At 28.5% G+C, this 10,382-nt stretch overlaps 3 protein-coding genes across 3 annotated transcripts; 2 read left to right on the forward strand and 1 right to left on the reverse strand.

Moving 5' to 3' along the window:
- The first annotated feature begins 264 nt into the window (after positions 1-264).
- On the forward strand, positions 265-3,249 carry LOC113393412 (U2 small nuclear ribonucleoprotein A'). The gene is made up of 6 exons (XM_026630283.2): positions 265-516; positions 719-866; positions 976-1,140; positions 1,428-1,612; positions 1,806-1,958; positions 2,898-3,249. The coding sequence occupies exons 1-6, from the start codon at positions 435-437 to the stop codon at positions 2,942-2,944; spliced, it is 780 nt and encodes a 259-aa protein (XP_026486068.2). The 5' UTR covers positions 265-434; the 3' UTR covers positions 2,945-3,249.
- On the reverse strand, positions 3,240-6,306 carry LOC113393411 (serine/threonine-protein kinase Nek8-like). Its single transcript, XM_026630282.2, has 6 exons — positions 6,166-6,306; positions 5,918-6,008; positions 5,335-5,505; positions 4,651-4,811; positions 4,255-4,405; positions 3,240-3,528 (listed from the first exon to the last, which is right to left on the reverse strand). Exons 1-6 carry the CDS (start codon positions 6,255-6,257, stop codon positions 3,295-3,297), a joined length of 900 nt encoding a protein of 299 aa, XP_026486067.2. The 5' UTR covers positions 6,258-6,306; the 3' UTR covers positions 3,240-3,294.
- A 931-nt stretch (positions 6,307-7,237) lies between these two features.
- Positions 7,238-8,956, forward strand: LOC113393425 (NADH dehydrogenase [ubiquinone] 1 beta subcomplex subunit 7). Its single transcript, XM_026630294.2, has 4 exons — positions 7,238-7,311; positions 7,408-7,539; positions 7,679-7,847; positions 8,786-8,956. Exons 2-4 carry the CDS (start codon positions 7,431-7,433, stop codon positions 8,862-8,864), a joined length of 357 nt encoding a protein of 118 aa, XP_026486079.1. The 5' UTR covers positions 7,238-7,311; positions 7,408-7,430; the 3' UTR covers positions 8,865-8,956.
- Positions 8,957-10,382: the final 1,426 nt, after the last annotated feature.

Here is a 10,382-nt window from a genome sequence, read left to right on the forward strand (position 1 = left end):
AGTGGCCTACGGTTACATTCCTTTAAAATTGTCATTGTCATTTATTTGTTATTAAATTTGTAATTAGTGTAAATTTGAGGGTTAAATTAAAAATAAACTTTGGTCTAACAATGAAGAACTACAAGAAGAAATATAAAAAAAAATATCTTCAATTTATAAGAACTTAAATATTCCATTTAATAGCGATATTCAGATAAAATCGAAATATCCATACGTCCGCGTCAGAGTTGTCACTGGCTGCTCTGCTGTCTAAAATTAATACTCTGTATTAATGTGTCAGTCTTGAGTCGATTGTCTATGTCGAGTTTCAAAGCGTTATAAACTGCGTTACTTGTGAATGTAAATTGTAATTTTAATGTCAACAATTTCATGTTTTATGGAAATAAAATTAGCGTATAGTGAATTTATACTTACATATTTAACAGAATATCAAGATGGTAAAGCTTACCACGGAACTCATACAAAATTCCATGCAGTATATTAACCCATGTAGAGATCGCGAACTAGATCTCAGAGGTTAGTTTTATACTTTTATACAAAAGAAGTAATTTACCTTAAAATTTGCTAATAAGGAACCTTTTACTCTAATTTGAATACTAACAAATGTTTCAATTTCAATGTTAAAACCTTTTTTATTCTAACTATTTAATAACTCTGAACTTACCCCCATATATTTTTTTTAAAACTACCGGAGTGAAAACGTTATTGCTGTTTTCAGGTTACAAAATTCCTCAAATTGAAAATTTGGGTGCAACTTTGGATCAATTTGATACAATAGACTTTTCTGATAATGATGTCAGAAAGTTGGATGGTTTTCCCTTGTTAAAGAGACTTAAATGCTTGCTTCTCAACAACAACAGAATTGTGTAAGTAAATATTTGTAACTAATGAATTAATCTTAGTTTAGTAAATATATATAAAATATAGGTTTTTATAATTGCATACTACACAATCAAAATATTTTTTTATTCACAGGCGCTTAAGTGAAAATTTGGAACAATATTTACCTAATCTGGAGTCACTTATTTTAACAAATAATAACATCTCTGAGTTAGGTGATTTGGATCCTCTGGCTACACTTACAAAATTACGAACACTTTCACTAATGCACAACCCTGTAGCAAATAAACAACACTATCGGTAAATATTTAGAATAAGAATATATAATAAGTTTCATATCATACAACTAATTTAATATGGAAACTTAGTGAATTCATGTGGCAGTTGCATTATTATCTTATATAAAAAAAAATATAAAAGTTAAATGTTTTACTCTCATCAACATTTTTAGGAACAGTACACAAAATACAATAGCTAAATAATTGTTGAGATAAATTGTTATTGAATTGCTGCTGTCCCCAATAGTGTAATTTTAATTATTTATTTTTATTTTATTAATTATGTATTACAAGGATTTACATTTTCAGAGCATATGTTGCATTCAAATTACCTGAACTAAGATTATTAGATTTTAAGAAAATAAAACAAAAGGAAAGAGATGAAGCTAACATTCTATTTAAAAGCAAAAAAGGAAAGGAAATACAGAAGGAAATCACAAGAAAAGCCAAAACTTTCGTACCTGGTGGAAACATGCCAGATCCAAAAGTTACAAGTAAGTTTTGGTACTTTTACAAACATGCTATCTTTCATTTTTAAAGAAATAATGGTACAAAATTAAAACTTGTTCTATGTGAGTAATTTAGAACTGACTTAAAGACTAGGATAATTATTTACATGACACTGAATAATCTTATCATCAGAAGGATAATCTTACTAGTCACATATGTCATAAAACCTTTTTCCAGACCTTACACCTCAAGAAATACATAAAATCAGAGAAGCAATTAAGAATGCTTCTTCTCTCCACGAGGTTGAGCGGCTAACAAGAATGTTGCAGTCTGGACAAATACCTGGACAGAAACCATTACAGCCTCAGTCTACTCCAACCAATGGACAGCGTAAGTTTTATTTTAAAATGCAAAAACAATAAAACTGGTAATAATTAAAAGTATATTGAAATTTGTGATAACAAAACCTTGAATACATTTGACACATCTTTTCTAAAGTCGTGGCATATCAATAACTCTAGTTACATAATAACTACAAGACTTAGATTAAATACTAGTATAGAAAAAGTATGTAATTGTCAAATTATTATTATACACTTTAGAAACATAAGAAAAGTGAGTTCTTACACAACAACTATGTATTGCTGCGGCCTGGTTTGAAGGGTAAGTAAGCTAGTGTAAAAACACACTAAAAGACATAACATTGAAGATAGTATTTTATATGTCATGAATACTGAAATATAACAGTATGAAATTGGATAAATGAATCAAACGTAACATTTACCAACACAAGGATTAAATTAATATAATGGTTGATGTATCTAGTAGTTAGTTGAAACATCAACCAATTGATAATGATGACCTTATCTGAATATATTAGATGTCATCTTTTTGGGCTTATATTCTAAGGTATTTAACATTCCACCAGCATTTAGACATGTTTGACTAAATTTGTATAGTCATTGCACAGATAATCCAAAGAAAAATGTTTGCAATGAATCTCCAAATTCAATCAGTTTTTAAATTCTTCATCCTGAACTTTGCATTGAAATCTTTCAGTATTTACAAAGTGTCTGAACAGTATACCTATGAGCATTCTCTGACCCTTTTACACGTCTTTGTGTCTTTCTAATCTTCCAAAATTAAGATTCGATATAAACTCTTATTACAATATCCATACTATTATTTAATTTGTACACTTGTCACATACTGTAAAAGACTTAATATAACATGAAAAAATATGTATAATAGTGTTAAGATGTATAAAGTGATATGGAAACATACATATTTATTTTGTTGTAATAATATTTTAATGATTCCATATTTCAGAAAATGAAGATGAAGAAATGGAGACGGATCAAACGAATGGTCAGTAGAGTGTAAGGTTTGTTTTAACAACAAGGTGTTACAGCTATAAGAACAGATACATACAAAAATACCAATTATTAAGCTGATAAGAACAGTGTTTACTACAAATTTGGTTTCAAAGGCAGATACTACATAACTAACAAATTTGTATGGAGTGGTTTTCTTTCCAATCCTTATTAAAATGACCCAAAATATTAATGAAACATGAATTTCATAACAAAATGTTATATTGGGCCATTTATTTTTCAGTAAAAATTTAACAGAGATAAAAGTTTTTTTTTTCTTAATAAATAAAACAAAATATAAATCATAATTATTATTTTATTTCAATGTCATCATACCCTTATATTAAATGAAATTACAAATTATTAAATTTTACATTCAACAATTCATCATTACCAGCATCTAAATATACAACATATATCATTTCCAGAATAATCTTTTTTCCCATGAGATCTTTTATTGTTGGTCTTTTGTCTGGTAAAATAGATAGCATTGAGTCGATAAGGTCCTGAATACCCCTGTCATAAACAGTTAGGTCAACTGGGTGTACACTTCCACATGTTATAGCTTTAACTAATCCAACGAGGGTCTGAAATATGATATTATAAGAAGGAATAGTTCCACTCCACTGGATAGACCTCATATCTTATGAAAGATCTTAGAGAGCCTATTCCACCACATTGTTTGAGTGGGTTGATAATTACTTCTATAAAAGATTTCATTAAAAGACAAGCAGCCTTTATCGTGATGTTTTCATTAAACACAAAGTACGAGATGAATTTTATTATTCATGAGCATAAAAATCAGTCTGCCCGAACTCGCTATATTCGGGTAAGAGTACGTGTCTTATTAACTGGACTAAGCTGATAATAAACTTTAACCGATGCAAGAGTCAATATAGACAACGACTCGCACTTGAAAATTAGTCAACTCATTGTCCAATCTACCATATGATATGTCCTTTGTGCCTGTAGTTACACTGGCTCACTCTCACCCTTCAAACTGGAGCACAACGGACGGGCTTGCTTAAAACCCCTACCACCATATACGCCATATAGGCTAGGCAGACTTTCGTATAAATGGGATATAGGCTTGGTGGGTACCTACTTGTCAGGCAAATTAAACGGTCTCCGGACTGTTTGATTTCCATTTGACCAGACTCTATAGATAAAGTATTGGTGGTAGAATTTTATTTATAGCATTGAAATATAATGTGTTTTGCAATTTAATTTTAAAGGAATAACTTTAAGTATAGTAAGTTAAATTAAGAACAAACTAATATTAATGTTGTTTCAGTTAGACTTTTTATACATACCTCGGATTCAAACGCTCTGCGATGTGTACACATTTCATAAAGTAAACAGCCTAAAGCCCAAATGTCGCTTTTTGTATCATACGGCTTTCCCTCACATAATTCGGGTGCTAAATAATATGGAGTACCAATTACAGTCGAGGTTTTTTTCGCACTGAAAATATAATAGTTGTTTGTGTTAAATTGAAGTACGTATTTCATAATTGTTGATTAATTGATAAGTAACCATTTACGTTACTCTCGGTGATCAGAAATGTATTGAACCAATAATTAAGGGGCTTAAATTGCTTACACGACTACCCCATATTGCATTATGCTTGTTTTAAAACTTTAGTCATAAACTAACATTCGATACAAAGTCCTTACGGTATGGTATAATATATTCTACTTATATCTTACCTAGCCAACATTTTAGAGATACCGAAGTCACCAATTTTTACAATAACTCCATTACTTCCCGTCAAAAGTATATTTTCAGCTTTCAAGTCTCTATGAATTATTTGTAACTTGTGAATGTAACTAACTCCTAATAATACTTGGCAAAAATAGAATAATATTTCCTGTGAAAGATTACGTATTATATTGTTAAACTTTAGATTTGAACTGATTGTGTTATTCACATAAATGTAATACAATCTACATATAATAATAGTATATAATATAATAAGTAATTTGTTATAAGCCATCAAAATTTCGTCTGCGCGGCAAACTTAATTTCGAAAATATAAAACAATAAGATTCTTAATTTTCCATCACTATCTGTGGTCACTTTATTATTCAATAATCTTAGGACATATAACTGGACTTGTACTAGTAAATTAAAAAAAAAGAGCTTCTAATTGATATCTTTTGACCAGCAGTAGGTATTTCCGTCATGTGTTTCCTAAACCAACGGCTTTTCATACTTTTGAGCACGCTCTGTGCGCGAGTGTACCGAAAGATTTTTATTATATATTATTGACTCGTTCGGGATTTGAACCCAGGACACATCACCGTTGAAGTACGAAAATAATAAGAAGTCATTTATAAGATTACTTTATTAGGTATTTGACTTGGACGAGTGACGTGTCTATTGCTACTTACCTGCTGCTTTATTAATTTAGGACATCGCTGATACATGTATTCCGCTAGATTCCCGCTAATAGCATATTCCATACATATCATTACGTGATTATCTAAATAATAACATTCATAAAATTTTATTATATTAGGATGTTTCATTTTTGATAATATCTTAACTTCGTTCGCTATTTCCTGAAATAAATACATGTTTCCATAAAATACATTTAAATTACTTAAACTTCTTTATTTAATATACTTCCAAAATAACATAAACATATAACAATTTTAGTAACTACTATTGGACTATTACTAATTATTACTACTCAACTTATAATCAGTGATATATGATTGATCATAATAATAGTATCCATTTAGATAACAAATACTACCCAAATAGCATGTAAATAATTATCGACCCGTCAACCCACGTGATTTTTGTAATAAAAATAATTACTTTGTTCATTAATGGTTAGGCATTTATCTCAACAAAAAACCTGCAAATGCACGAGAAAAAAGTATACTATATTAATTATATAATGTGCTACATATTAGTCATTTTAACTAAAATATAGCAAAATAAAGATACATTTTAAGTAAATTTTACCTGTTTATGGTCCTGTATTTTTATGTTTAATTCTATATCTTTTACTATCGTCAACATATTGTTTTTCATCATTTCGCATAGGTAAACGTTTCTGTTGCAAAAAATGAAAATATTATTAAAAATTTAAAAAAATACAAATTTTTTGTGTTTCGCTAATAACAATGTTTGTGATATAATAACATGCAGCGTTGCATTTAACTTAATAATAATAATCAGGTTTTTTCATCAATCACATAATATTAGCATACCCATATGTGCCTTTCCCAATAGTCTTCAATATCTTCAAATTATGCTTTTTAAATCTCTTTTTAAAATCCATATTTATTAATTTACACGGCATTCATTTGTATTAGCAAAAATATCTATATATTATTATCGGATTACCCGCCTTTTTGCTTTTTATTTAAAGCCTATAATATATACCTACCTTTTTAATAAATAGTGATGGAATGTTATTTTGTTTATAAACTAAGGAGAATAGATTTAATCTCATATTTTTTGTTTTTTTTTTTTTCATTTAGATAAAGAACATTATTATCGCAATATAGCATAGGTTTAAGAAATAGGAGATTTAATAGGACATAGTATATATTTAATAGTAGCTATAAGAGTATTTAATTATGAAATTAATTATTATCTTATATCAATATCTAAAATGTTAAGTTCAAAATAAGTTATTGAAACAGAAATTTTTAACAGAGTTATATAACTAACAACTCTCCTTTTGGGGAGAATGTTGGAAGCTTATTTCACCACGCTGCTACAATGTAGGTTGGTGGATACATTATGTGACATATTTCCATTCAACTCATAGGTACAGGTTTTCTCATGATTATTTCCATTACCACTGACATGTTCTAACCAAATACTATATTATATTTTGGGCATACCATAAACGTACTGATTGTGCTATACGAATATATTTACAATTGATATATAATATCAATAAGAGATTATAAACCAAAAGGCGCACGGAACATTATACTGAAACAATAAAGTAACATGAAAATCCCGGTAGTGCGAATCAACGTGTCTTCTTGTTTAAACGTCAAGAATGAATTAATATAGAAAATCGCACTACCAGGAACTTGTTTTCGCCTTTAATTTTGTGTATTTTTATTTATTTATTTCCATGCAATAAAAATATATTTTTAATAACACTAAAGAATAGCAATTTCTCAACGCGCCTTCATAAGTATACGCAACTTTTTTTAGTTAAATCATTTTTTTTTTGTCAACTGCGCTTCTTTGTGCGATCAAAAATATTTCTTGTTAATTTTATTGTTTTCTTTTTTAAAACTAAAATAGCTCTTAAGTTTTAATATCTGTGGCACACGAGGTAGTTTAAGTTTATACTTTGTTGCATACTGACAGGCGACAGCTGACATCTTAGTGTCAGACTGTCAGTTAAAAAATACCCTATTGGAACCTAAAAACATTATTAAATACCTTATCTTTTAAATAAAAATTGATCTGTGTTTAAATTTTAGGAACAGTAATAAAAGCCGCCAATATGGGGCAAATGATGGGATCATATAACGCTCGAAATGTAGACCTTTATATGGACGATAATCCCACATTTAATCACCAGGATGGATTTTCTTTCAACAGAAAACAACGAGGTAAAACTGTTCAATAATACAGTTCCGATTATATTTCTTATAATAATATGTACAAGCATTTTTAGTAAATAGAATTTAGGGAACAAACGTTTTTTTCCTAAATATTATGTTACATAATGGTCACTATATAACATTACAGAAATGATAGCAAAGGAAGAGGACTTGGTCTCGGCTAGAATCCCACCAAAATATCGTGATTATTGTTCCCATTATTTGCTTGAATACCAAGTATGCCGTTACAAGAATATGCCAATGTTGTATAAATGTGCTCATGAAAAACATGACTATTTAAATTGTGAACATCAAGAGTAAGTGAACTTTGATATTTTTGTACCAAAAGCTTATATTCAATTGTTTTGAAAATTATAATATAATTATTGGAAAATATAATATATATAAAATAATAATGACACTACTTAATTGGCATATGATGTCAAGTAGGATATTGAGATATTAAGATATGGCTTAAGACGTCATCACGGAATATAATGCTTAATAATGCAGGTGTTAACAACTCCTGTAATTATACTACAATGTACAATGTAAACAAAGCAAATATAGGCTAAATCAGTAGTAAGCACTAGTAATCCTCTTTTTCAAATCAAACAAACTATCAGATGTAATTGGAAGGATAGCAGGTAGGAATCTTGTAAGGAGTATGGACCAAAATCTATAAATTACATAAACATTAACTTATTGATAGTAAATTATCAAAGCAAATTATATATTGTATTTTATTTTCAAAATATACATTGAAGTAATTCATCATATTATAATGACCTTAGTCAAGACTAAGACTAGTCTTCATGTACAATGGAGCAACCATATTTTGTCATTTATTTTTATATTATATTTCTAATTAGCTATCAAGTCTTCCCACTTTAGAAATAGTATATTTTGTAATTTTTTTTTGCAACTTTGCAGTATCTATTATCCTAATAGTAACCAAAAATTAGTATAGTATATATGTATAGTACAATGATTATTGTTATTAACATTATGTATAGTATCCAATAAGAAAACTATTATTTTATTCAATTACTTTGAATGCACTTTTTTTTTAAGTGCTCTTTTGCAATGTACGAAGTCACGAATATTATTTTGTGTAGTATTACATTTATGTCAAAATAGTAACTCATTATCATCTGTTAAAATAAAATAATTAGATTTCAAACTTAAATTAATTACAGTTAAAAAAAAACTTTGTTTTTACTGAATTTTGAATAAATAGTGTATTACTTTTCAGTTATATGCTTCGTATGAAAGAATTTGAACGTGAACGACGCCTGCGATTGAGAGAGAACAGACTCGTCGGAGTTGCATAAGTTTCAGCATTGGAAACTATATAACAATTTGTAAATACAAAATTAAATAGATTGTGGCAAAAAACATGTCTGTGGATCATTATTGTTAGCAACCTACATTTTATTATTATCAAATAAGGTTTACATTGTAATAATTTGAAGATTTCCATTATTGTTTTCACATTGCCGTTTCATAAGTATTTATTTCTGAATACAACCAATTTTGTTGGTTTGGTACCTTGGTATGCAAATTTAAAAAGTTAATAATGCAAGGTCTATTAAGTCAATAAAATTGAAAATAAGATGCCTATAAAAATGTTTATTAATTATACAAGTAGGGTATTTAGGAATTTATTTCTGAATAATATCCTGTAGATATTATATAAACCATGTTAATGGCATTAGAATATTTTCTTTTAAACTCACCAAAGAAGTCAATTTATTGATATATTTAAAGTTAAAATTTGGGGTTTGAGATAATCCCAGAGGAAAAGTCCATATGAGTTAAATCATGACTATGAGGGGAGACTGAAGATCAATTTGCCAGGCAAAATTTTACGTAATTTTGGCACAGACCTATTGGACGTGTGCGATGTGGCCGCTTTAGCTCTTTTATAGACTGAGAGCTTTTGGAGTCCTGGCAACCAAGAACATTTCCACATAACGCTCTGAAGTCTGAGTTTACTGCAACCGTATGTCCTTACGGAAAGTAAGGGTCAATAAATTCATACGGCGTCATTTCAGCCCAATACAGTCACTTTTGGTGAAGGTTTGCTTGACTTTCGGATTCATAATAATATTATAATATTTACAATAAGACAAAAAAATACATTATAATTTTGCTATTTAAAAATGATAAACTCATTGTGGCAGCACCGGACATTCATTCAAATATTATCTTTTTTTATATTTGAATCAATGATAAATTAAAATATTCACAAATTAATAAATAAGTATTCTTTGTAAATGTACCGTTACCCCGTTATAATCTTGGTTACCTTACCCAGTACCCAGTGATTTGTAATAAATCTATATTCGAAAAACCACGCAATTTGTTTTAAAAAAAATAAATCATAAATTTTAGAGAATATACTTTTTTTTTGTTTTAATGATGTTTTAGCTGATGTTATGTTAAAAAAAAAAACGTTTAAAACTCATGTTTTTTATTTATTATAATTGCACTTACAGGCACCCATTTAATGGAAAATCGAAGTGAACTATTTTTATATAAAAATATATACATGTACAATAATACGGGCTTACCAAATCAACGGTTCAAATAATTAATCCCATATCTGCGGGAAGTTAATTGACCCTTTTAATTTTTTTCCTATACGTTTACTTAACCAGATTAGACAGAAATTCCTTTAAATGAAATTAAATTTCGCCTGACTCATACAACGATATTGAGCGAGTCACAGCGGTTTTTATGATTTTTATCGAGTTCTTTATTTTACTTTGTGTAAGATATTTAGCAATTCTAATGATATATTAAAATTAATATTTATATGTATTAGGTAGTAAAATTACTGCAACGGA

This window comes from Vanessa tameamea, chromosome 6, assembly GCF_037043105.1.
Source record: "Vanessa tameamea isolate UH-Manoa-2023 chromosome 6, ilVanTame1 primary haplotype, whole genome shotgun sequence".
Classification (NCBI taxonomy): domain Eukaryota; kingdom Metazoa; phylum Arthropoda; class Insecta; order Lepidoptera; family Nymphalidae; genus Vanessa; species Vanessa tameamea.

What these genes read in the sequence shown, in the direction of transcription:
- LOC113393425 (XM_026630294.2), top strand. Translation starts at nt 7,431, where the DNA reads ATGGGGCAAATGATGGGATCATATAACGCTCGAAATGTAGACCTTTAT. An exon ending in TTTCAACAGAAAACAACGAG is followed by an intron (nt 7,540 to 7,678) that starts GTAAAACTGTTC and finishes ATAACATTACAG; the next exon opens with AAATGATAGCAAAGGAAGAG. An exon ending in TTAAATTGTGAACATCAAGA is followed by an intron (nt 7,848 to 8,785) that starts GTAAGTGAACTT and finishes ATTACTTTTCAG; the next exon opens with TTATATGCTTCGTATGAAAG.
- LOC113393411 (XM_026630282.2), bottom strand. Translation starts at nt 6,257, where the DNA reads ATGCCGTGTAAATTAATAAATATGGATTTTAAAAAGAGATTTAAAAAG. An exon ending in ATTGGGAAAGGCACATATGG is followed by an intron (nt 6,009 to 6,165) that starts GTATGCTAATAT and finishes TTTTTGCAACAG; the next exon opens with AAACGTTTACCTATGCGAAA. An exon ending in CTAAATTAATAAAGCAGCAG is followed by an intron (nt 4,812 to 5,334) that starts GTAAGTAGCAAT and finishes AATCTTTCACAG; the next exon opens with GAAATATTATTCTATTTTTG.
- LOC113393412 (XM_026630283.2), top strand. Translation starts at nt 435, where the DNA reads ATGGTAAAGCTTACCACGGAACTCATACAAAATTCCATGCAGTATATT. An exon ending in GCCAGATCCAAAAGTTACAA is followed by an intron (nt 1,613 to 1,805) that starts GTAAGTTTTGGT and finishes ACCTTTTTCCAG; the next exon opens with ACCTTACACCTCAAGAAATA. An exon ending in TACTCCAACCAATGGACAGC is followed by an intron (nt 1,959 to 2,897) that starts GTAAGTTTTATT and finishes TCCATATTTCAG; the next exon opens with AAAATGAAGATGAAGAAATG.